Raw genomic sequence first — 27,216 nt, 5'->3', positions numbered from 1 at the left:
CTCCACCTCCAGCTCTCCATTATGCTGTGGGGCATGGAAACAGCATCCCACAGGCATCGCACAGCTACCGAGGCCTCCCTAAGACAGGATGGAACCAAACCGAGGCCCTATGGCATATTCCATCTGTTGGAGGAGGTGACCTCTGCTGCCCTCAGTCCCTTTCCAGATGCCAGGGTGAAGGTGGTTAACCCTCCCCAGACCCCTTGGCTACACGGGGAACCCCTTGGGATTAACTGAATGAACAGATGTAGGAGTAAATGACATCGCTAACCATCATAGGTGATGAGCCCCATGGAGTGTTGCTGCTTTCCATCCCTTAGCTAGGATGTCCCTGATGAGGGTGGGACCCTAGAAACAGCACATCTGGCCAGATATCGGGTAGTTATCTCAGTACCAGCGGCCCTGGCCTGCAATGGCCCCTCTTCATATTTATTATAAATGATTGGGCTATTACCTAAAAAATGTTCCCTTCAAGGTAAATAACTCTGGCTATCTCCTGACTCACAGATGCCCTCTATATATCCTAAGGCCACAATACAAGGCATTGCCAGAATACTTTATTCCATCCACAGTTAAAACCATCACTGTACTACTTGTAAGCAAGACATACATTTTCACTTCTCAAAATACGTAATGCTGGCTTCTTGTAACAGACAGTCAATAGAACTTCCATGTCCCTAATAGTTCCCAGATAACTGGCTTAACTGAGAGCCAGAGTGGTCTCCTCAGACAACTCTTCTTCAAATTCCAGTCCAACCCAATATTAGGTTTACACCCCTAATATTCTCTGTCTTGCTCTGGTCCTTAACCTATTTATCCATAAGCATTGAAGGCCAGAGGGAGGACCCATACTTTCCTGGGACAAATTAACCACAGAAGATCCCACAGGCCAGGCAGATTCCCATTAGAAATGGGACCCATTTGAACCTAAAAGTCCACTACAAAACCTTGTCAGGTACAGATGGGCATCACTGAGTTAACCGTGGATCCTCTTACTCTGCTTTGGGTGCTTTCATGTGTTTACAATCCATTCTTGTGACATCGGTCTTATCATTACTGGTCTACTTTTCATTAATTCACAAGCCAGAGGCCCAAGACCACGAAACAAGCCATTGCTTCAGCTAAATGTGGCAAATGCTGGGACCCACATCTACTGAGTGGGTACCCACTGGGAAATGATACCCCCATCCCACATCACTCTGACCCCAAATCTCACCACCTGAGATGACATTGTCTCAGATGACATGGGCCAAACCTAAGGCCTCTCTATGGGAAACGACTTCACCCCTGCATCAAAGATGGCTACACCCAAGCACTAAAACCTCCAGCAACACCTAGAAATTGCATCTCCTAGAGCACAAACTAGACACAAGACATTTATTGCTTTCCTTTCTTTGATATTAGGGATGCTATTATCTTCTGAGCTTGCTATCCACCTGGCCCTTGGTCCTGGTATATTCTTTGCTCTCTACTAAAGTGTACATGCCTATGCTCCTGTGCCCGATGGGAAATTTGGTAGAGATTACTACTACATATGCAATTTCCTAAAATTAAGAGAAACTATTGCTTCCCCTAGGAGGTACCTGCCTCATATCATTCAAACAAGTCCCCCACTCTTTGATGTATTTCCTACCATACTCCTTCAGTTTTTTACCATAATCTACAACCATGACCACACAACCATTCCTTCCCTTTGGTTAAGCACAACAACACATTCTCATGGGTACATTACACTCTAATAATGGCAACTGTGGGTTCTGTTAAGCCCCAAACCCCAGGCACAGCACTTTATTTTAAAAGATTATTTTATTTATTTATTTATTTATTTATTTATTTATTTATTTATTTATGTACTGACACCCCCCCCCCAATATATTTTCCCTAATGAAACCATACGCCAGTGTGCAATGGTTACACTGAGGATTTCCACAGTTCTTCATCCACTGGTTCCAAACCTTCCTCAGATGCCTCATAGGACTTTTCCTTGTTGTCACCCTTATCAATAAATTTGTCTATGTGGCTAAGTCAAGCAATATCACTGACCCTTAATATCTCCACAACCCAGATGACAAGCGGTACCCATCCTAGTTAGTATTGTTAATGATGTTGAGGCATCACAAAATAGATTGTGTTGTAAACTGATAAAACTTCAAATTTTTCTGATGCCTCATCATCCCTACAAATAGACTATGAGCACCCCACCGGATGACCAGTTGTACATACAGTATGATCACTGGTCACTGCCACACGTTCCTCCTCTTGCCCTCCCTTGACTGTGACCTAGGGACATTCAATCACATCAAAAAAGTCCCTTCATGCCTTTTGCTTCTGTATCCCCCCATCTCCTTCAGTAAAGGCACTTGCCTAGGGGTCCTCACTCTCTTTCTGGGCTCCCCACGTACTTGCTTGAGCCCTATCCCTGGGCACACTTCCAATATGGCTCCTTGAGGGGGGTATGGGGTCTCCCTTGTCTAGAATATGTGAATATAACAAACCCTTTATTGCAAATGCCTCCATGAGTGTAATTTCTGCATCCCTGTTTGAGTGATTCTTAAAGTTCCCACAAGGGAACTCATTCCCCCATTTACAACATGCACACGCACACGCACAATGAATCATTCACCTGTCATGAGACAATAGGTGTATACTCAAAAGTTATGAGCTGAGCACGTTCTTACATGTCTTACATGTAAGAAAATGAAAACACTGAGTTCAATGTATTTACTTAGGAAGAAGACTCCAGATGCAGCAATAGAAGACAAGACAGAGGTTAATATCAGGCACCCCTGGGACAGGAAGGTGAGAAAGATTGAACATTTCAGGAACCCTCAGAAAATATGCCTCTTACCCATAATTATCAGGGCTCATATTATAACCTCAGGAGAAGCAAGATAATTAAATTTCCACATGGTATTTATTAGGTTTTCTTTTTTAATTCCAATATAATTAACATACAGTATTATATTAGTTTCAGATGTATTAGGTTTTCTAATAAATATTCTATTTCTGTGTTTTGCCAAAAAAGAAAGTCTATTTACCAAATTACATCACTTCCTTGGGAGGGACAGTGGCCATCATGGTCACAGGGCACATACGGAAAGGGGGCATTTTACCCTCACGGTAAAGGTTCGGGTCTCCAGGAGGTCAGCCCCTTGTTGGGAAGTGACTCGTGTCATCTGTAACTGCACTGACCTTGCCTGTACAGGGACTTGAGGTTGTCTCCGAAGAAAGTTTGTGAAGTGTTTCAATTGCTATACCCTGTTAATCAGTACTAATTTGTCCAGAGAGAGTGGAGGCAGGAGCAGCGAGGGCAAGCATAACCACAAGGCCTGAAAGGGCCAGATGGAGACGACAGGGGAGGTGAGGGCAGTGAGGTCTGGGCAGGGGGGATGGACGCTGAGAACAAGGTAGGGCTGCGTTTGCGGCCAACTTGACGGTCGCATCTCCCAACTAGGGTTACCTTTTGTTTCCGGGAACCACGTTCAGTAACAGGTTTGAAGAGAAGAACGAGGGGGAGAGGAGCAGGAATTGCCAGTGTTCCAAACGAACCAGGAGGAAGTGGAGAAACCTTTAGGCACTGCTCACTCAACTCTGTGAAGCACCTAGCAGGTCGCCCATTCTTCTCAGTGTGTGAGAAAGACCACAGAAGGAAACCAGAAACCGGCCCCGACCAGTTAGAGAGTAGCGCGGGGGTGGGGACAGGACGGGCTATTCAGTAGGGTGGTAAGGGGAGGCCTCATTGATATGAGCGAAGACTTGAAAAGAGAGGAGGGGGTGCTCCGGTGGGCAGCTGAGGAGGTGTGATCAAAGCAGAGGCACCGGGCGCTAGTGCGTTCGGCGGAACCGGCAGCCGGTGCCCACGGGACCGGGAGCGCGGAAGGAGCTGGTCGGGGAAGCGGTCACAGGGAAACACGGGACCAGGTCCCGCGAGGCTCTCCAGGCCTCTGCAAGCATTTTGCCTTTTCTCAGAAAAACTGAGAAACGCTGCCGGGTTTTAACCAAAAGACTGACATGCTCTGCCTCATACGTTGACTAGTAATGTCGACTGAGGAGTTGAGAGAGTTGGCCATTTTTTTTTTTTTTCTCTCTGCACTTCTCCTGCACTTCAATTAGTTGTATGGGAGGGGTCGAGGGAGAGGAAGAGATTTTTAGGTCTTTTCCTTTAGTAACCCAGAGTGGTTTCCTGCACCCTGTCATTCCATTCTCTCTCTCATTGCAGGCCGCCTACTGCCAATAGGCTTCTACCTACAACTCCTGTGGCAGTAGTGTTAGCACAGCCGGCGAACGTTTATGGTCACTTCCCAGCCTTCTAGTATCTTCTACGGCCACTCTAGTATTTTTGATGCTTGAGGCTCTTTTCTTGAAATCAATCCCATACTCTCCCATTTTTCCTTTTTCCCCTTATCAACAACTCATTTTCTGGTTCTTTTGTAAGATGTTATTTCTGTTATTCACATCATGAATAAGGATGCTTCTCTGAGGTCCAAAGAATGGTTAATATTAATGATAAATTTGGAACGAACTTTATCATGGAAGGACATAGTCCACTCAGACTCTCTCCTCGGTCCGCAGCATCTGCTGACCTAGATCTCACTATTCATTGCCCCCCCTCTGGGGACAGATTGTCAGTCTCCACAGATCACAGGAAAGTTTCTCTCACTAATAATGTCTTTCCCTTCTCGGGAGGGGATTAACCACTATGAATTGTCCCTATTAATTGACAGAACAGACAAAAAGCTTTCCAGAGTTATTCTCAACTTCCCAGACGGGCACTGCCGTCACTCCACCAGGTGATTGGATAACGTGAGGTGAGATCAGAGAATTTCAAATTATGCCTCAGGGATTTACTGATTCCCCACCACCCATCCTCTGATTGTTGTGACTGTCACCACAGACCACAGGTCCAGCCTCCTTTAAAAAAAAAAAAAAAAAAGGCAACACTGTGGATGACTCTCTGTATACCAGTCTGAGACGGAGGCTCAGAAGAAAAGGTCTCCGCATTGGAGTAACAACGTGTAACGTCTGCAAAGTAACTCTGCTTATCAGGGTGGGTACTGGTACTGACACACGCTTCCACACATAGAGATAGGACACTTTCTAAGGCATGAACCACACTTCTGAACACAGCGGCAGCTAAGAAATCCTACGTCCGTCTCTGACTCCTCCTATTTCAGTTGGTGTGATCATCAGTGTCACTGGTTGGCAAGGAGGGCATCCAGTTACTAGATGGTAATTCTGTAGTTAGAATTTCAGACTCCGCTTTAAGGATCAGCAGGAGTCATACTATCGTTACCTCCATGTGTGTGATGAGGGATACGACACTTGGTAAGTTCTCTGATCACAGGCACCCGCTATGTACTTGAGTGACAGTCGTCAAAATGTAGACATTTACTGCTCTTTGTTTGAACCCTGGACGTGATTAAAGGATCATCACACAGTGATGGACAATACCTGTGGTCCTTAAAAGAACTTCTCTTGGAGAAGGGAAAGCAGTCTGAAAAGGAAATTACACAATTAGCCCTAGCATACCCTAGCGGATGAAGTTCGAGGCCAAAGCTCGAACTTAGGTTTTCCATTATCGTCTGCTGGACCCTCCACATGCTGGTAAATAGTATGTTCCTTTGCGTATTACAGATGCAAGGGAAAGTCAATCACAGAGAACAGACCTGGTGTGCTGGTCTGACACTTATTAACAGAAACATACACGTATTGTATTTAGTGTTCTTTTTTCCCACTGATGTGTTGCGTTTGGGCCTGATGGTCTGGGCTAGTGGCTCTGTGGTGTTCATCTTGTACAGACGTATGCAGGACGTTCTCCACATTCACAGCAAAAACCTGTCCCCCAAATGCTCTGCTGAGACCAAAGTCACCCAGAGCATCCTCATCCAGGTAAGCACATTTGTCTCCATTACCTCGCTGTCTTCATCCTTCTGCCTTTCGGTTGGCTCACTCTGCTGAACCCAGTTGTGGCTGGTGAGTCTCAGTGCACTGACTGCTGTATGCCCCCCACCCTCGGTCCTCTCGTGCTCCTTTCTCTTTAGGCTCCACTTTGCCCACTGGGCAAAAGAAACTATTTCCATACACTGGTCAGGTCACTACAAATGTTAGAATGTAGGTCTCTGAATATTGTCCATTTATAAATTCATCTTTCCTCCCATATATTTAAGCACTTTATGGACAAGTCGGATTGAGAACAGAGTCAGGAACAAGACAGGGTGAGCCTGACCTTTTTTTTTTTTTTTTCTGTTTATTTATTTGAGAGAGCACTCATGCATGAGAGGAAGAGGGGCAGAGGGAGAGGGAGACAGAGAATCCCAAGCAGGCTCTGTGCTGTCAGCACAGAGCCTGACGCAGGGCTCCATCTCAAGAACCGTGAGATCATGACCTGAACAGAAATCAACAGTCGGGATGCTTAACTGACAAAACGCCCCAGGTGCCCCATAAAATTATTTGTAATTTAGCCAACAGCTAGGCACAAAAAAGGGAGGTATTCTCACTTCTACTTTGCAGTACACATCCCACAACAGAATAGAAGTGGGTATTTTTCTCACAAAAACAAACAAACCTCTCTTTCTTATAAGTCCTGCTAAATTTCCTGTCTCTACCCTTCTCCTTTTAGAATCATTTGAAACATCATGGTCATTAAATATATTCTCAGCTTTATTTGATTAAATACACAAACTCCTAAAAACATGAGATCCCATTCTCCCCTCTCATTCTTGCATGGGCTAGTGAAGACCTTAGGAATACATTTACGATAAAGCTTCTCCCCTCCACCCCCCTTGCAGTTTCACTAGGAGAAGACTTAAGTCACCTGGGTCTCAAGTTGTTGCCACTGAGTCCAGAAGTGTTTGGTGCCACTTGGATGCCCTCAAATAAATTCCAAACACAACTGCAGAAGTAAGCTAGCTGTTTGATGACACCTTCAGAACAGTCATGGGGCATCACACAATATTTGAACAGAAGAGTGGAATTTCAAAGTTGGGTTTGCTCGTGGTTGCAATCCGGTCAGAAACTCCATATATGCGTCCCTGCAATGTTCCCTGTGCTCCAGTGGGATTGGGATGGCTGGAAGGGTGCTTCCGGGTGCTGAGCTAGGTGGGACTGGGCAATTTGTGAAGTGTGCATGAGAAACAGCTTTCATGAGGGTGACTGATGTCAGAGCTCTGGTACGTGGGATCACAAACTCTAGTAAAGATAGTGATGCTACTGTAACCCCCTTAAGGAGGCTGCGGCTGTGCTGATTCTCATGTGTCTCAATTCTTCTGCAACGTTTCTTTCTGAACCTATTCTCTCCTCCTTAATGCTCCTCACCTAAGCTCTCTCAGAATCAGTCCTCAGAAAAGAAGCCTTTAGTAGGAGGGTTTCCTCTGTATACTTCATTCCTTCTAAGAATCACACGGGATGTGTCCATTTTACATCCATCTTCTGCTCTGTGTTGACTGCTGAGGTCTTTTGCTGTTGTGGACGGTCATCTGTTTGTTCAGTCTGTTTCCTCATCTGTCCACCTCTGGTCTTTTGTTCATATTCTCCATCCTGGAATCAGGATATTTCACTTGACCTTTACTCTTCCTCCTTTAAAGTCTTGTTGGTCTCTGTATTTGAATCTTCTTTTGATAACCGTGTTATCAATCACTAGAATCTCACTTTTATTATTTATTCAGTTGACTGAAGACGTCACTGAATCAGTATGTATGTGTCAATAGTACTCTCCGTGGTGTGTAGTATTCCTATTTTTCTTCCACTCTTTTATTCTGTAAGAGTCAGACCATTTTCATGAGCTCTTTCTTCTGTGAGACTCACTCTTGGCCGGCATGGTTTTCTCCCCTTTTTCTCTCTTCTCTCCACTGGCTGCAGTTCTGGCTGCTTCACCTAATGTCCTTCTCCTTGCATGGTCAACTTCTCCCAAAATCATTTCATATAACCTTGATTTTTCCAGAGTCTCTGTGAAGCTTGTATAGAACGGTTGGACTCAAGTCGTCTCGGGTCCTGTGGACACCATGCTTTCATGGCATCTCAGGATGAAAAGGAGATGTTACAAAACATGATTAAAAGTAGGAAAATAGGGGCGCCTGGGTGGCGCAGTCGGTTAAGCGTCCGACTTCAGCCAGGTCACGATCTCGCGGTCCGTGAGTTCGAGCCCCGCGTCGGGCTCTGGGCTGATGGCTCAGAGCCTGGAGCCTGTTTCCGATTCTGTGTCTCCCTCTCTCTCTGCCCCTCGCCCGTTCATGCTCTGTCTCTCTCTGTCCCAAAATAAATAAACGTTGAAAAAAAAAATTTTTTTTTTAAATAAAAAAAAAAAGTAGGAAAATAATAGAAATTTAGAACAGGAGTGTCTTTTCTTTGGCCTCATTTCATTTAGTCTGGTCCTCAATGATGTCCCTTCTGGACTATTATTTAGATGGCTTTATGGTACTCTTTCTGTACCTTTGAAAAAAATTTTTTTAACATTTACTTATTTTTGAGAGAGACAGAACGTGAGTGGGAGAGGGGCAGAGAGATGGAGACACAGAATTTGAAGGAGGCTCTAGGCTCTGAGCTGTCAGCACAGAGCCCGACAAGGGGCTTGAACTCACGAACCGCAAGATCATGACCTGAGCCCAAGATGGACGCTTAACGGACTGAGCCACCCAGGCGCCCCATAACCATTAATTTGCAAAAAGGCAGTTCCATGAAAGACAAAGGTTGAAGTGCTCCAAATTGAAAGAGGCTGAGATACATAACAAAATCTATGACTCTAGAATGGATCATGGATCAGAAAAGATTACAACGAAAATATCTCTAGCAATTGGTAAAAATGGAAGTGTTTATTCGATACCATTTATCGATGTTAAATTTCCTAAACTTGATAGCAACACGGTTGCTATGATGCTTAGATGATAAACATAAAAGTATTGTGGGGTGCTAGATGGGAGTGAGCATGTTACTAATGTGTAAACACTAGGTGATGGGTGTTCAAGGGCGTATTGGTGTTCACTGAAGTATTATTATGACATTTCTAGGCGTCTGAAACTTTTCCAGAAGAAAATATAAGAACAGGGGTGCCTTGGTGGCTCAGTTGGTTAAGTGTCCAACTCTTGATTTCAGCTCAGGTAATGATCTCACAGTTCATGAGATCAAGCCCCACATTGGGCTCTGACAGCATGGAGCCTGCTTGGGAATCGCTCTCTCAAAATAAACAAACATTAAGAAGTATATAAGAACAATGTTTCCTGCAAGAAAGTATTAAAATGCTTTAATCTTCTGCTTCTATTATCACTAGTTTCTTCAAGTATCTCAGTTTACTCCTCACGATACTCTGGTATAAGTTCAATATGTTCCCTTATCTCTATGTAGGAATAAAGGAGTTTTTAGATTGGCGGGGAGGTGGGAAGGGGTAGGGGTACATTTAGTAGGACCCAAGAATCTGTTCTGCCTTAATGGATATAAATATAATATCCTGTCATAATAACAAACCACAGAAAATATATGATTAGCCCTCATTACATGTCTTGACTATTCTTGGCCATATGCTTATTTTTAATACTAGTTTCCAAGTAAGCTTTTCAACTCCCCTGGGGAAAAAAAAAATTTAAGAATTTTAACTGTAATTTCATTAACTCTATAGAGATTATTAAAATACCTATTGACAGTAGTTCTGTGCCAGGTATAAAAGCATAATGTATAAGCGATGACACGAGAGGTCAATGCCACCGAAAGAAAACGTTCATGTCCCTCACAACTCACTTAGAAGTGGGAGGCAGGGCATGCATTCACAGAAGGAACACCAGATTTGAGTCATAAAACAGAAGTAGGAGCACAGGGAGAGCCTAGGCCAGAAGACTCTATGGGGGGTTTCTGAAAAAAACATGAGGCACGGCAGGGTGAACACCTTAGGAATGACTAGTCTGCATAATTTTGGCGGGTTCTGAATCATAAGGGTGGTCTTTGAGTTGCCAGGCGGACTGGCCCTGGGATGACCGAGGCTGAGGAACATGGCCTCCTGGTGTTCACATACAAACAGAGAAGCCTGTGGGGTGGTGTTTCGATGACCCAAAATGCAACGGCAACTGGGTGTGGAGGGTCACAAGCTCAGGGTCTATGTGAGCCTCCACTTCCAGAACGGCCTGGCACATAGCCAGTCACTTGTGGCTTCCCCCACCACCCCCGTTGTGGTTTTAATGGTGTACGGCACAAGGTGGAGAGGGGGTTTCTTGTGTCAGAAGCCCTCGAACAACTAATGCCCATCCAAAGTATTAGACCCCAGGAGGCGCGAGGCTGCCAAAGCGTCTAAGGAAACGAGTTTACGAGGGCAGCAGCAGGAATGCCTGCTGATCTGAATTTGGAAGTGAGATCTGTAACGAGGAGTATGTCAGCACTAGAACCCAAAGGACTAAACAATGCTGGACTTCCATGTCCTCGATAAGTGTGTCAAGTGAGTCTCCTTGGAGGAGGACAGCATCAATGTAGTGTCACACCTGTGCTTTTGGAGAAAGGTGGATGTGTGCAGACTGATGGCAAAGCTGTCATTGTAGCCCGTGTGTGAACTGGGAAAAGAGTCTAGTGTCCCCGTTGCAAGTGGAAACAAACTGCATTTGAGAGGCAGTTAAAATAGGCTGAAATAAACAGAACACGTCAGCCAAATCTACAAGCACAAAATACTGATCAGTTACCGATGAAGAGAATCAGTAATTTTAATAATATTGGGCATGGGGCCTTCATGGATGGGACCACAGCATCCCGGCCGTAGAAATTCATCACGAGGAACCCAGTTATTTCCAGAATCCAGAAAAAGCAAAATTGGGCTGTCAAGTGGTAGAACAGTGGGGAAACCACCCCCTTATCAACTAGTCTTCACACAGTAAGTTTTAACCCTTGAAGGTCTTATTTTAACTTACATTGGGCCATGTTAATATTCCAAATAGGCATTATGGTGTCTCCTTTCATCAAGTCAATTTGGAACTGTTAAAGGCTTTAATTCATTATTTTGTCAGAGCGTCCATACCTGATTTTAAAGCAATGGGTCCTATGACTATGGGAAATTGAGGCAAAGCTACCAAGGCATACTCGCTTTTCCTCCAATTTTATGTTTATTTACTTTTTGTTTATTTACTTTCTAAGGCGACAAAGGGCACAACGTTTAAATTTAGTGGGATCCTCAGATGTAACCAGAATATTCTTAAATAACAGTATCAATTAAGCCCATGAAGTTGTCATTTGGTGCATTTTAGCAAATGTTAAAGTACCTTCAGAAGCTAGGTTTTATGGGGCGCCTGAGTGGCTCAGTGGGTTAAACGTCCAACTTCGGCTCAGGTTATGATCTCACAGTTCGTGGGTTTGAGCCCCGTGTCAGGCTCTGTGCTGACAGCTTAGAGCCTGGAGCCTGCTTCAGATTCTGTGTCTCCCTCTCTCTCTGCCCTTCCCCTGTTCACACTCTTTTTGTCTCTCTCAAAAATAAAAAGCATAAAAAAAAAATATATCTAGGTTTTATAGGCACAAAACCCAATCAGTCTCTTTTTTTACCTTTTTGTTACAGAAATTTGTTAGTGTATAAATTCTGGATTTTTAATTTTTTTTTTGAGGTTTTTAATTCTTAAATGGGGTCACAATGCAGCACTTTGCTGTAACATATATGAACACACAACTTATTATATATGAATGTTAGAGTATTAAACGTATGTATACATTATTACTCTCTTTCCCCGTTACTTCAGGGTGTGTTTCTAAATTTTTTTTTTTTTAACGTTTATTTATTTTTGGGACAGAGAGAGACACAGCATGAACAGGGGAGGGGCAGAAAGAGAGGGAGACACAGAATCGGAAGCAGGCTCCAGGCTCTGAGCCATCAGCCCAGAGCGTGACGCGGGGCTCGAACTCACGGACCGCGAGATCGTGACCTGGCTGAAGTCGGATGCTTAACTGACTGAGCCACCCAGGCGCCCCGAGGGTGTGTTTCTTAAACAAGTCACTGAGGGCTGGCACCGTTTGCTACTAGTCCTGGCATCTGCTCAGCACGTAGGGTTGAGTCCCCCGAACTCGGGCTTGCAGCTGCCTCAAGAGCAATCTTTACTCCTCTTTCCTTTGTCTCTACCTCTGATTCACGCTTTGAGTTGCCTGAAGGGGACTTCTTTACTTTGTGTCTCGGGCTTACAAGAAAAAAGGGGGCATGGGGGTAAGCTAAGGGGCCTGGTGCTCCCAGGCCAACTCTCCCCTGGACAGCTCATCTCCCCATTTTCTTTTTAAGTAGGCTTCACACCCAGCACAGAACAAACACAATGCGGGGCTTGACCTCACAACCCTGAGATCAAGCCCTGAGCTGAGAACAAGAGTCAGATGCTTAACGGACTGAGCCATTCTGTGCCCCCTCATTTTTTTTTCCTTAGGCAAAATCTTTTAGAATGACTTTGTCTCTAGGCAGCTGTCTATACTTCCCACCCCATTTCCCCTTTTGTCTCCTGTATGTCCCCCAGCGTTTTCCTTTTTTCCCTTTTGGGTGTCTATCGGCCCAGCTCCTGGTGGTCCCAGTCGCCCTCAGAGGGGCCGGGGGTCTACATGCAAAAGAGCAATGTGGGCAGCATCCTGACTCGGGGACCTCTGGCTTATGGAGACTCCTAGCTTGTTACCAGGCAGCGGCACCTACAAGGGCCCCAGTAGTGACAGGGACATCTGTCGTCTCTAACGAGCAGAGAAGCCTCAGGTGCTTAAGGGGGAGTGCTGGTTTTTCTTTTTACCTTTTGAAAATTTAACAGGAGTCACAAGTGTCCAAGGATGGGATCCCTTATATCCTACTTGGTTGGGGGACGGATCGTGACAACAGTAAAGCAAGCAACAAGGGATGTGCCTTTGAAACATTTACTTCTGGCTTCCCATGAGGAGGACAGCCCTCGGTGCTAGGCAGCCCCAGCAGACCCCTGCAAATCCCAGGGACCCACGCCTGGTTGAAAGCAGATCTATAGCTCATGGGGACCAATACCCAGACTCCCCGCAAGGAATGCCCTTGAGAAGGGCAAGCCCAGGAGCCCTCTGCAGACCTCAGCACCGGTGGGCAGGCTGACCAGACTCAACCCCAACACAGCCCCACTGGAGGAAGCCTGTCCTCGCTTCCTTGTGGGAGCCTTTGCCAGACACCCAAATACCCCAGGTCACTGCCAGGAACTCAGGGTCAAATGAGGTTTGGCCCAGCAGACCATGATGTTCAAGGTAAGGCGCCAACCTAGGGAACTACAGCCACCGCCAACCTGGACCCAGCACCTAGGACACGAGCGGACCCCAGAGCCGTGCGCCTCCAAGGTTCTCTTACGGTTCAGGTTGGAACATCACGGCAGGCACAGAAAGCAGCAGTGGCGGCGGCTAGCTGCGCCCTCCCGAGGGAAGCATCTGCAGCCTGGGATGTCCGGGCGGGCAGCCATGGCCCTCACTGCACCTGTTCCGTGTACAAAGGTGCCCGAGTAGTGACAGAGGTCAGCACCACTGAAGGAAGAGCCAGGCAGAGCCACAGAAGGAAGACCAGGTTTGGGTCAAGAAGCACGAGCCAGTGGAGAACTTGGGCCAGAAGACTTTCCCGGGGTTTCTGAGAAGGCGAGGCAAGGCCAGGGGAGCAGGTTAGGACTGGCTGGCTGGAGTTACCTCAGCAGGCTTCAGGCCCAGGGACGGTCCCTACTTGCCTGGCACCTGGTCCTGGAGTGACCCAGGCCGAGGAATACTGCCTGGTGGGGTGCGTGGGCCACACAGAGGAGGTGTGGCTCTAGACTGGTCCGTTTGCACAGCAGAGACACGCTCCCGGCTGGGCCCTCTGGTATCACCAAGAATTGGCCAGCCCCAGCCAAAAGGTCATTTAAGACATAAAAATATCAAAATGTACAGAAAATAATGATTAATACAACAGCGTCACTCCTCTTGGATAAACTTTATCACCGAAATTCACTCCTTTAGCCTTCACAGTGATGCTGAGTATGCATATCTCCAGAGAAACTTGGAAAATTCAGGTACAGAATGCTATCTGAGGGGAAGGAGAACAGTCCGCTTTAGTGAAATGCTCCTACACATTCCACTGCAAACCACACACGCAAAAGACCACAAAACATGCACACAGAAACACGAGCTACAGGAACACTTAGTGCCCGCTGGGAAGCTGTGAGTACAAGACTCCACGCCCTTCACAGGGAGCAAAGCTCGAGTGGACATTGTCAAGTTCAGTGTGTTTGGTCAGCAAAGAGGGAGGACAATTCACCCAGCCTGCAGAGGGAACATGAGGAGACATCAAAGGTCCGCCGAATGCTGTGGCCCAAGCGGCAGGAATGGACACTCTAGGATCCCAATGCTGGCCACCTCTCGTGGCCCCAGCAGGTGAGGGGTCCTCCTTCCTGGTGGAGGAAAAGTTCTCTCTCAAAATCAAAGAAGCCTAACAAGCCCTGGGCTTCTCTCCCCCTCTCTCCCCTTTTACAAGGATTCAAGAAACATTAGAATGGCTAACGTTGTTAAAAAGACTAGGGGCGCCTGGGTGGCGCAGTCGGTTAAGCGTCCGACTTCGGCCAGGTCACGATCTCGCGGTCCGGGAGTTCGAGCCCCACGTCGGGCTCTGGGCTGATGGCTCGGAGCCTGGAGCCTGTTTCCGATTCTGTGTCTCCCTCTCTCTCTGCCCCTCCCCCGTTCATGCTCTGTCTCTCTCTGTCCCAAAAATAAATAAACGTTGAAAAAAAAAAATAAAAAGACTAATTATACCAAATATTGATGAGGTTGTAGGGAAAAGACACACTACTGGTGGGGGTGTGAAATTACATACCCGCTTTAGAACACAGTCGGCAGCTTCCTAAAAAAAAACCCCAAATATCCAACTACCCTCTGACTTAGGCACGATACTCCTAGGTATGAACTCAAAAGAAATGAGACTTATTTCCATGAAGACTTCACATAAATGTCTGTGGCAGCTTTATCTTAAGAGCCAGGGACTGAAAACAATCCAAATGCTAATGAACAGACGAATGCACAAATGGCATGATATCCGCAGAGTACAAAATATCAACCTATACGCTACACGACTCAAAAGAAAAGCAATACCGAGGCGCCTGGGCGGCTCAGTCGATTGAGCGTCCAACTTCGGCTCATGGCATGATCTCGCAGTTCGTGGGTTCGAGCCCCGCGTCGGGCTCTGTGCTGACAGCTGAGCCTGGAGCCTGCTTCAGATTGCGTCTCCCTCTCTCTCTGCCCCTCGCCCACTCACACTCTCCCTCCCTCTCGAAAATAAACATTAAAAATTTTTTTAAAAGAAAAGCAAAATCTGACTATTCTTGACACAGCAGAGATAAACATCAAAAAATAGGGGCGCCTGGGTGGCGCAGTCGGTTAAGCGTCCGACTTCAGCCAGGTCACGATCTCGCGGTCCGTGAGTTCGAGCCCCGCGTCGGGCTCTGGGCTGATGGCTCAGAGTCTGGAGCCTGTTTCCGATTCTGTGTCTCCCTCTCTCTCTGCCCCTCCCCCGTTCATGCTCTGTCTCTCTCTGTCCCAAAAATAAATAAAAAACGTTGAAAAAAAATAAAAAAAAAAAAAAAACAAAACACAATTGTGCCGTATAAAAGAAACCACCTAAGAAAGGACTCGATTTATATGAAATTCTGAAAAAGGTAAACTCCTCTATACTGAATAAAATAAGCACATTTACCCAGACGCCAAGTATTGTCCACTCCCCAACATTTCCAAAAACATTTCCAACAGTCCTAAAGAATCCTGACCATCAAAGCCAGAGGACAGCTGCCACCAAGTAGGCAGGTCACCTACTGTGAGTGAGCTCAGCTTTGTGAGGCACTCCCTGCAGCGGGCACATTTTGCTTACTTTGTTGAGCAGCAGATATGGGGAGAAAAAACTGAGTGAGACATCCCAGGGCCTGGAACAAGACAGGCACGTGGTCAGTGTTTAGGACATGTTAGCTCTGGCTGTTGTTTTATTTTGTTTTGTGTTTACTAATTTATGTCTTTAAAGTGACACATATTTTATTTTTCCTAAATTATTATATTCTTTCCAGAGCTCTGGTAAATGGGAAAAAATTTTCCTTGCCATAAAGAATAAGTTGCCATGAAAACACAACAATAAAATCAAAATAATGCTACTATGTCCCAGCAAGCTCATGGGGCCTCCTCGGGACTGCTCCCGGCTTGCAGAAAGGGAAATTAGTAATGTGTACAGGGGTACGCAGACTCAGCACTAAACCCAGACTTTCTCCTGAGGCCAATCGGGGGAACAAGAACGGAGAGGGCTGGCTGCAGGAGTGCCCACCCATGCCACGTGAAGACATGTCCGTGTGCCCTCTAAAAGCACCCCCCATACCCGTGGAGGACTGTGGCCTGGGCCTTAAGGAAACAGGGATGACTGTACAGGCACCTGCTGTGCTCCCATCAGCGCACTGTCAGACCTGCAGTGACAGAGGAGGGAGCTGTTCCTTCCAAACCGGGCTGCCGACTTCGGCTCAGGTCACGATCTCGCGGTCCATGAGTTCGAGCCCTGCGTCAGGCTCTGTGCTGACCGCTCAGAGCCTGGAGCCTGTTTCAGATTCTGTGTCTCCCTCTCTCTCTGACCCCTCCCCCGTTCATGCTCTCTCTCTGTCTCAAAAATAAATAAACGTTAAAAAAAAATAAAAATAAAAAAAAAAAAAAGAGTCCAACTTCAGCTCAGGTCATGATGTCATGGTTTGTGAGTTTGAGCCCCATGTGGGGCTCTGTGCTGACAGCTCGGAGCCTAGAGCCTGCTTCAGATTCTGTGTCTCTCTCTCTGTCCCTCCCCTGCCCACAGTCTGCCCCTCTCTCTCTCAGAAATAAACAAACATTAAAAACAAACAAAACAAAAAACCCCACCATGATGTCTGGGTTTAGTGGGTAAAATAACTCACTGATCCCTAAATAATGATGGAAGACTAAGGGTCCATAATCTTTTCCATTCTGTGTATATTTGAAAGTAGCCATTAAAAAGGGTTGAAGGGGCGCCTGGGTGGCGCAGTCGGTTAAGCGTCCGACTTCAGCCAGGTCACGATCTCGCGGTCCGTGAGTTCGAGCCCCGCGTCAGGCTCTGGGCTGATGGCTCGGAACCTGTAGCCTGTTTCCGAGTCTGTGTCTCCCTCTCTCTCTGCCCCTCCCCCGTTCATGCTCTGTCTCTCTCTGTCCCAAAAATAAATAAACGTTGGGGAAAAAAAAAATTAAAAAATAAATAAATAAATAAAAAGGGTTGAATATGTCCTTGTATTAGTAATTCTATGTTGGGAAGATTATCTTTAATTAATTTATTTTATTTTAGAGAGAGAGGGAGAGAGAAAGAGCATGCACATGTGAGTTGGGGAGAGGGGCGGGGGGGCGGTGCGGAGAGAGAGAATCTTAAGCAGGCTTCAAGCTCAGCACAGAGCCCAATGGGGGGCTCGATCCCATGACCCGGGGATCACGACCTGAGCTGAAATCAAGAGTTGGCCACTCAACCAACTGAGCCACCCAGGTACCCCTGGTTTATCTTTTTTTTTTTTCCTTTTTTTAGAGAGAGAAGAGGAGAATGAATTTTAAAAGCGCACAAGGAAGCTTTTGTTTTTATGAATCAAAACGTCCAAATACACATTTTAAACATGCGCATTTTAGTCAATTATACATCAGCCAAACTTGAAGTCACAAATACTCAAATAGTGTCACTCCCTGATCACTTTACTGTTTTCGTATCGCATACGGTCTGGAGGCCATCTGTGGGTACTCTATCAATAGGGTAGAAATAGAATGGCATGCTACTGCCAACTTTTCCCAACCCCGTTTGGGGACATCATGTCGGCAGTTTGAAATTGGTCATCGTGGGAGAACTTATACCAAGAAAGTCAGCAAATGCTAGAAACTAAGGCTTAATTTATCATATTATTGAATACAATATATGGAATGTCTACGCCTAGAAAAGTGACGGAGGGGCGCCTGGGTGGCTCAGTCAGCTAGGCGTCCCACTTCAGCCCAGGTCATGATCTTGCGGTCCGTGAGTTTGAGCCTCCCACGGGGCGCTCTGCTGTCAGCCGGCCGTCAGCAGAGAGCCCGCTTCAGATCCTCTGTCCCCACTCTCTCTCTGCCCCTCCCCTGTACATGTGCATGCGCTCTCTCTCGAGAATGTATTAAAAATATAAGAATAAAATAAATATTTTAAAAAGTGATGGAAAGTATGCTAATAAATCGTATAGGTGGCTACTACCTTGTGCATATCCCCCCAAAGAGAATACCCATAAAGAAAAAATGACAGAATATTCTTCGAGTACTCAAAAACAACTATTCCATGCAGCAAAGAAGTTGCCCACATTACTGAAGAACAAAGAATATTCCAACCTAAGTCTGTTTTGTTTCATCTTATTTGTTACTAAACGGAAAATAACCAAATTTCATAAGAGAGAAAATAGTCCACAGGTAAGAAGAGGCAGTTTACTAAAAAAGATAAACAGCAAACACATGAAATAATGCTCAACACCATAAATCCTTAGGGAAATACAATGAAAACAAATGAGATAACAATACTTATTTTAAAAAGGTGAAATTAAAACGTCAATCTTACCAGGCACTGACAAGGGTGAAGGAGTTGGAAGTCTCACACGCTGCTGGTGGAAATGCAAAAAGACACAACCATTTTAGATCACTGCTTGGCAATTTTTAAAAAGGAGTTAAATATCTACCTACCCCATGACTCAGGCAGTGCACTAGTAGTCATTAAAATAGGAGAAATGAAACACATATCCATATAAAGAATTATAAACAAATGTTTACACCAGCTTTATCTGCAAAAACTCAACACTGGAAATAATCCAAATATCCATCAACAGATGAACGGATAAATGCAGCTGATGACACATCAAAGAGAAAGCTACTCAGAAATTAGAATAAATGATTCATACAGGCGCCATTTAGGATTCTCAATGCCGCATCAAGAAAACAGAAAAAAAGAGCAAACACTTTATGGTTAATCATAAAATTCTAGAAAATGCAATCAATTTTCATTTTTTTTTAAACATTTATTTTTGAGACAGAGCATGAACAGGGGAGGGTCAGAGAGAGAGGGAGACACAGAATCTGAAGCAGGCTCCAGGCTCTGAGCTGTCAGCACAGAGCCCGACGCGGGGCTCGAACTCATGGACCGTGAGATCATGACCTGAGCCGAAGTCAGACGCTTAACTGACCGAGCCACCCAGGCGCCCCAAAAAATGCAATCAATTTTAAAAGAATGCAAATCAATGGTTGCCTGGAGGGCCAGAGAGAGATTATAAAAGGGAGAAAGGAAAACATGCAGGTGACAGACATGCTCATTATCACTGCTAACAGTGACGGTTTCCTAAGTGTACACAGGTCAAAACTTACCATGCTGTAATGCTTTAAATACGTTCAGTTTAGTCTATGTTTATTATGCCTTAACTTAATACAGCTTTCAGAAGTGGTTCACAATAAAAATCCAAATCTCCCACCCTTCGGAACATCCGGTCTGGGAACTCTGTATTGACTCCACTGTCTCACTCATGCCTGAGGGTCAGCCTTTCCTCAGTGGCGGTTAATACTGGCCAACAGTGAAAGCCATTTCCACCAGAGTAAGGGCATTGCTAGCTGGGTCACAATAGCCATATCCCCAGAGTACAGGATCTCCCTTCTCCCCTGCCTTCTTAGGTTGACTGTACAGCAACGGCCTTGAGGTTAACAGCTCAGATTGGCTACAGGAACCCACGAAACCCCTGGTCTGCCAGTGACTTCAGCTACACAAGATAAACCCACCTGGAGATCCTGAGATTTCTGTACACTCGCAGCCTGCAGTCACCGAAACACCTGTGGGTGCACACCCGGGAGAGGCGCACTCCATGTACCCTGCGGCAGTCTCCTCCATGCTCTATTGATAGTGTTTCTGTGCCAATTATGGGTTCCCTTGCCCCTGCAGTCTTACAGCCAGCGACACTGGCCTACTGAGCTCTGGGTATCAGGGTGCACAGCTCCTCTGCAGGACCTGGGGCTGATTTTCCTCAGCACTGCTGGGCACTGAGGTATCCCGTGAACAAGGAAAAATTCACGTTGTCTCCAAAAGCACGGGTGTTGTCACAACTGCCCCTTTCTCAGGGTGACCTCTGGCATCCAGGCAAAAACTCAGGACCACAGAGCAGTCTTTCCTAGGAGGTCCTGGCAGCAACGCAGACTATGATACAACTGGAGAGCACTACACTCTACCATCACACTGTCCCCTCTGAGGCACCCAACGTTTGCATCCCCTCACAACTTTCCACTTCAAGTTGGCAGTCCTTCAAGCTACCCTACACTGTGGACAGAGTTTCTAAGATTAAAGGTGCTTAAACAGAAAGGCCTTTATTATTGCACAAACCAGCCAAAGCTGTGCGAGTTTCCGGTTCAATGACTTGGAAGCTGGAAAACCTCATCAAGAGCACTCCCTGAGACCAGTTAGATCTCTCAAAAAGCTAGTTCTTCTGCGCAGGCCATCAGCAGAACCCAGATAGTGTTCTAGAGGCCAACAGAAGGTCAAGTCCATGTGCTAACTTGTCAAGAGAGAAGGGAATGAAGATCTCATAAGGCTCAGGATACTCTTGATTTCCTCTAGCACATGGGAGAGCAGACGTCAGCTTTGACAAGCAGACCAAGGTGACTGACGCACACTGTGGGGACTGGTCACGTGGTAGAGCTGAAGTGGCTGCTGCCACTGAAACTGGCAGTGACATCAACCTGGCAAGGAGCTTGGACAGGTTGTACGTGCTTCCCGCATAACTGAAACTTACAGGGAAATCTCCAGTCTGTAGATGTTTTCAGATCTATAAAATTCAGTTCAGGCAGATGGCTCAAGAGGCTTTCCTCCACCACAATTAAACTAAGTAAGGAAAGGGCACATTCTCTGCATCTGTTTCACTTTGTGTGAACTCTTTGGTGTTGACTGAGCTCAGTTTGCAGCTAAAGGATTTCTCATTCACTGCAGGTGAGCTCTCCTATGTCGAAGGAGGCCAGAGCTCTGGCTAAAGGATTTCCCACACTCATTGCACTCATAAGGCTTTGCTCCAGAGTGAACTGTCTGGTGTCGAACAAGGTGGGTTTTACGGCTGAAGGATTTCCCACATTCACTGCATTCATACGGCTTTTCTCCAGTGTGAACTCTTTGGTGTTGAATGAGGACAGATTTCTGGCTAAAGGATTTCCCACATTCATTGCACTCATAAGGCCTTTCTCCAGTGTGAACTCTTTGGTGTTGAATGAGGACAGATTTCTCACTAAAAGATTTCCCACATTCAATGCAATCATAAGGCCTTACTCCAGTGTGAACTCTCCAGTGTCTCATGAGGTGGGTTTTACAACTAAATGATTTCCCACATTCAGTGCATTCATAAGGCCTTGCTCTAGCGTGAGCTCTCTTGTGGCGAAGAAGGCCAGAACTTTGGGTAAATGATTTCCCACATTCAATGCATTTGTAAGGCCTTTCGTTAGTATGAACTCTCAGGTGTTTAATAAGGATAGATTTTTGGATAAAGGACTTCCCACATTCACTGCACTCGTACGGCCTCTCTCCAGTATGAACTCTTTGGTGTTGAATGAGGTCAGATTTCTGGCTGAAAGATCTGCCACATTCTATGCACTCATAAGGCTTTGCTCCAGTGTGAACTCTCCAGTGTCGAATGAGATGGGTTTTGCGACTAAAGAACCTCCCACATTCACTACACTTGTAAGATCTTTCTTCGGTGTGAATTTTCTGGTGCTGAAAAGGTCTGTATTTACAGCGGACGTCTTTTCCGCATTTGCTACATTCTTCAAGACCTTCTCCATCGTGGAATCTCTGGTGGTCAAGAGTGTGAGTGTTGCTGAAAGCTCTCCTGCATTTGATCCACTTGTGACTTATTCTGCTGGTAAAGGGCTCCCCACAATCAATTCTGCTCTGGGGCTTCTCGCTATTGCGCATATCCAGGTGCTGGAGAAGGCCTGAGGGAGCTAGAAAGTCCTTTCCACCTTCCCCACTGGCAAAGGGCCTTGCTGACACGTGGAATCTGCAGCTCGTCACTAACAAGGCACTGTCCATATCCATTTTGAACATTTTCTCTCCACTGTCATGCTTTTGATACTGGTGAAGGTTTGCACCAAACCAGAAGCCTCTGGTCGCCCCACCCAAGTATGATTTCTGCCCAGAATATGCCGCTCGGAGCTCAGAAGGTTGCAAATTGTCTTTCAAGACTGGGACACAATTCTCACAGAGGTGAGTCTTCTGGATTGACAAACCTGTCTTAGAAGTCCTGACCTGTGACACTCTTTCTACAGAAACACTCTGCTCAGAAGGTACTTCCTCATTCTCTGCTCCACACCAACAATCTGAAAGCAGAGAAATGCTGATAAAGTATACTTTACCTCTGAGGAAGAGAGGGAAGTCCCATCAAAAATGTGTGTCAAAAATATACATTCAAACCAAAGACAGAATCCACGGGTATAATTTCAGAATGGGGCACCAATTTGAAGGGAGGGCTGCTTTGCAGTACTGGGCCTCTAAAGATGACAGAATGAGACCTTTTGGGACAAAGGGCACAAGTAGGGGGTGCCACACAGGGAGGGGAGGCAGGATCACTAATTCACTCCTGTGCCAACAGCCTTCAGCAGGAACTTGTTGTCTGGGGACAAGTCCACGCTACTGAGAACGATGGTTCTGCCCAGGCCCAGGGAAATACCAGTGGAACTGAGTATCTGGTGTTCAAGGACAATTTAAGGATATGTGCACACGTCACAACACATTACGTACAGGAGAAATGCAGACCACGTGGTGGAGAGGAACAAGTGATGGAGGTCAGAAAGCCGGGGACAGCCAGGAATGGAAGTCACAGATGAAATGTGACTCAGAGTCAGAAAAGCGTAGAGTATGCAGAAAAAAGGTGTAGAAATGATGTGTCCAGTGGCACCTGCACCGAAACGCTGGTGAACACAGGGCGGGTTCCTGGTATACTTTAAACACAGCCCTGATGTCAGGCCCCTTCCAGCAGCTGCCACTCACCAGGCCAGGCCTTCTCTGAGACCGCCGGGCCAAGTCCACCCTGCGAAGCAGCCAGCACCCTCCTCAGACTCCCAGTTGGAGAACTACGTAGGACCTGAGTGAGGCAAGTCCTTAGGGAAAGACAGGACAGGTGAGGGGTCAGCACCAGCCCAGAGCAACTAGGAAATATCGGACCACAGAAAGGAACACTGCAATTAAAATCTCAAAGGACGGTCTTTCAAGAAAGGTCTAAGGACCACATAAGTAGTGACCATGACGATGTTTACAATTCCTGATATAGGCAATCATAAGGAAATCTTTAAAAGTTCTCATCACAAGGAAAAAATATCTGCAACTCTGTATGGTGATGAATGTTCATTACACGTAATGTAGTAAGCATTCTACAACATATACAAGTATCAAATCATTACACTGTATGCCTAAAACCAGTATGTCGCATATCAATTATATCTCAATTTAAAAAAAAAAAAAAGGAGGAGGCAGAACCTGGGGCACAAGATGCCACGAATCTGGACACAGTCATCCCACCAGGGAGAGGGTGAGCAATGTGAGATCCATTCGGGTGACTGTGGGACTCCCAGATTCCCAGACCCTTCCCTGCACACGGTGGGGTAGCAGGTATCAGGGCGGCTTGCTGAGGGCACCGCTCGGGGCAGTGAACATAGCTTAGCACTGGCACCCACAGCACACATGCCAAGGAAGTGGGGAAGTTAGCAGAGGCCAAGGTTTAGCTCTGGGAGAGGGAGAAAGAGCAGCTCACAACACTGAGAGGAAGATGAAGGCCTTACCCAGGGATGTTGCAAGTGCAAAGGTCTCCAGCATCACGTCGTGGTACAGGAACCTCTGAGCCTCATCAAGGAGCCCCCACTCCTCCTGGGAGAAGTACACAGCCACGTCCTCGAAAGTCACACAACTCTGCCAGAGTGGGGACAGTTCATTCCATAATCAGCTTCTCCCCTAGGATTCCCAAGTTCATCCACCCACTCATCCTTCCCCTGCTCACCCACCTCCCCACGTCCCCATCTCAGAGAAGATACCAGGCCCTGGGGCATCTGATGCACACTGTCTCCTTCTGGTCCCTTTGATCACCATGTCCACCCACAGCAACGACAGGCAGGTGGGCAGGTAGACGATACCAAAACTCTGATGTCAGGCCCCTTCCAGCAGCTGCCACTCACCAGGCTAGGCCTTCTCTGAGACCGCCCTGCCAAGTTCCCCAAGAGGGACACACTCTCTCCTTAAGCAATTCTTCAGATCAGATGTCCCAGACGTAACCAAGGGTGTGGGCTCCCATTTCTCTCTTATGTTCTCAAGGCCAGGGCCCTCGGGCCTTCACTTCCCACTCTCTCCAAGTTCTCCCTGCTCGGTACCACAGGCACCCCCCACCCTTCTTCCATGGCATAGAGTCTGGCAAATTCAAACACGTTCCAGAACTACAGCAGCACACCTCCAATGGTCCCCACAGCCAGAGGCAGCCCAGAGTCCTGCTCCGTAGGTCTCCCTGCCTGACAGCTCCTGGCTTCAACCGCAGCCACACGGAACCACTTGTGGATCTCAGCACTCATGACCCTCCTCCACTCATGCTGCACTTGATCGGCTCTCACCGGTCAAGCCTTCTTCTCTCTGTCCAACCCTCATCCAGAGCCAGTCCCAGAGCCTTTCCACCCCAGGTCCAGAGATTCTCCTACATGAGCACTTGGCCCCCGAGCTAATCCACCTGCCCGACCGAAAGTCCCCAGGCACACCAAGGTCACAACAAAGTCCTGGGGACCCCAGGGCAGTGAGTAAGCAGCAGTCCTGGCCTCACCACCATGTTGCCTCCATTACTCCCACACTCCTGCATCATCTCATGTGCACCCACCTCTCAGAAGCCTTGCTCCCATCAGGTCATCCACTGTCCCGCACTGTTCCCACCACTCCTCTCTTTCACTGACCCACACGCAGACAACTGGTCTGCACCCCCCAACTAGGTGACCAAGCACGAGACCAGCCTCTGACCTCACTCACCCCTTCCGAGGCTACTATTAACATCGTCATGACTGGGATTACCCCTCGTCAACGTGACCCACTGTGTTATGGACCGAATGTACGCATTCTCCCAAAAGTGGTATGTTTGGAGCCCTAACCCCCAGTGTGATGGAATTTGGAGATTTGGAGGTGGGGCCTTTTGGGGTGGTGATCAGATTTTGATTAGGTCAGGAGGGTTTCTTAAGAAACCCTTCTACTTTGTACTCTCTCACCTTCAAAATCAGAAAATCACAGGTCTACTGAAAAAACCTGATTCAGAATCCAGCCATCTCTACCCCCTCCAAGGCCACCACACTGGTCCACATCATCAGCGCTCACTGGACTACTGCAGTACCCTCCTCCCTGGTCTTCCTGCCACTTCGCTCACTCGCCCAGTCTGTTCTCTGTGCTGCAGCCGCAGGAAGCATAAGAGCTTGAACAGATCCCTCCTCTGCTCCAAAGCTCCCACTGTTCCCACCATCTCCAGAGTAGACACCCAACTTCTCAGGGGGCCATCCCAGGTCTGACTCCTGCCCCTGTGCTCTCTGTTCCCATGAGAAAGGACACTGAGCTACCCTTGTTCAGCTCAGTCTCCCCTCCAAAGGCCTGCAAACACTGGTACAATACTGGGGCAACCGTCCTCCACACCTCATTCTATTGGCTGCCAGCAACAGGAACCACTCCACAGAACCCCCAGCCTGGTCTGAGGACCCTGGGCTTAGAACCTGTTCCCAGTCCCCAGGCCTGGAAGAATGACAAATGAAGAGTGTCAGGACACCACAATCACAGAGATAAAGAGAGGAATCAGGACCAGTGAGGTTCTGGAACACCATCCACTCACTCACCTCTGCAGGGTTCATAAGTGCTTCTGTACTGATAACAGTCTGTGTGAAGAGGAAAGTTCGGAGAGGCAGGTGACCATGGCAGGGCTCCATGGGCTCCGGGCTACCCTGCACCCCTGCCCGGCCCTGGAGCCAGGTGACCTGGGATAACTACAGTCTCTCTGATCCTCAGTCCCCAGAGCTGAGTCTTACAACTGTATGACCTTGGACAGGAACCAAATCCTCCCTGTGCTTCCTATTATCATCCTTCCTCCGGTCTGGTCCCTTTAGCACCTTGTAAAAACTTTTAAAAAGGCTAATTCAGGTGAGGCCTTTCCTGTTCACAATTCTCAATGGCTCCCAGCCTCTGATGGCCACCTGCCAGTCCCCCCGTGACCCCGCCGCACACCCTCTGTTCCCCTGAGGGCAGAGGGAGGACCCCACACCCCCCAATTCCTCCCCCTCGGCGCCCCCTTCAGCCCTGCACCAGCCGGCCCCCTCCCCTGCAGCCCGCTCCCGCACCCTGTCGTGCCAGCGCTCAGACACAGGGTCCCCACACGCGAGCGCCTCCCCGGCCCGGACACCGGTACCTGGACAGCAGGGACGCGAGCAGGCGCCCCGCGCTCGGGCCTGGAGGGTCTGGGGCGGGGGGAGAGGGCCCGGGGGGCGCGCGTTTACCTGAGCCGGGTCCCTGCGCGCGGTCGCCGCCATCTGACTCTGGGCGGAGCGGACACCCGGGCCAGCGGTCCCCGTCCCGGCCCCGGCGCGGGGCAGCCCGGGCGGCGTTGAGGAGTCGCGGACGCCAGTCTGCGCGGCGGGGACAGCGCCTCCCCTCGCGCCTTCTCGGTCCCCTCAGTCTCCACCCGACCTCAGGAGTCCGTGACCCAGCACATACAGCTCAGAGCAGCCAAAACTACCGCCACGAGGAGGACGCCGGAAGTCCCGCCCCGACACGATGGGAACACACGGAATTGCCCTTCTCGTGAGCCTCTATTGGCTAAACGACGACGACGCCCGGCGCAGTGTCCTCTGGGTAGTGTAGTTCTCACAGCACGAAAAGCCCTGGCGCGGGGCGCCCCTCACCCGCAGACTAGGAGGGAGAGGTGCTGAGAGGTGGTGTCTCCGTCTCCCAAGGGCGGGGGAGGGGCCTCGCTCCTTTAAGGGGCTGATCTTAGATTTCTGAGGAGTGTCGTGTGCAGCTGATCACCTAGGTGTTTAGAGAAGTTATTTCGGACTCCTTGAAGCTTAGTATTTTCTCGGATTCTAGAAGTATTATTTCAGATGCTCCCAGTGACTCAGTCCATTCCACAGAGTCGTGCAGACACAAAACGTGGAGCCTAATAGTTTATCTTCTGTCTTTTCAAATGCCTCTAGCCCGAAACGTTAGAGTCAGCTTTGTGAGTTTCAGTACGC

General features: G+C 47.6%; 1 protein-coding gene across 2 annotated transcripts; it reads right to left on the bottom strand.

The window, feature by feature from the left end:
- Nucleotides 1-6,639: 6,639 nt before the first annotated feature.
- LOC112851368 (uncharacterized) lies at nucleotides 6,640-26,726 on the bottom strand. Of its 2 annotated transcripts, none has more exons than XM_025914903.2 (5): nucleotides 26,482-26,726; nucleotides 23,764-23,890; nucleotides 19,732-22,305; nucleotides 18,530-18,572; nucleotides 6,640-8,015 (listed from the first exon to the last, which is right to left on the bottom strand). In XM_025914903.2, the coding sequence occupies exons 1-3, from the start codon at nucleotides 26,512-26,514 to the stop codon at nucleotides 20,921-20,923; spliced, it is 1,545 nt and encodes a 514-aa protein (XP_025770688.2). In that variant the 5' UTR covers nucleotides 26,515-26,726; the 3' UTR covers nucleotides 6,640-8,015; nucleotides 18,530-18,572; nucleotides 19,732-20,920. The 2 variants fall into 2 exon arrangements, with proteins under 2 accessions (XP_025770688.2, XP_086544627.1); XM_086688501.1 differs by having other exon boundaries at nucleotides 18,530-18,569.
- Between the last annotated feature and the right edge of the window lie 490 nt (nucleotides 26,727-27,216).

This window comes from Puma concolor, chromosome E2, assembly GCF_028749965.1.
Source record: "Puma concolor isolate L17-30 chromosome E2, mPumCon1.1.hap2, whole genome shotgun sequence".
NCBI lineage: Eukaryota > Metazoa > Chordata > Mammalia > Carnivora > Felidae > Puma > Puma concolor.
The sequence above is the reverse complement of the archived record's forward strand: the minus strand, read 5'-3'. Positions and strand labels throughout refer to the sequence as shown.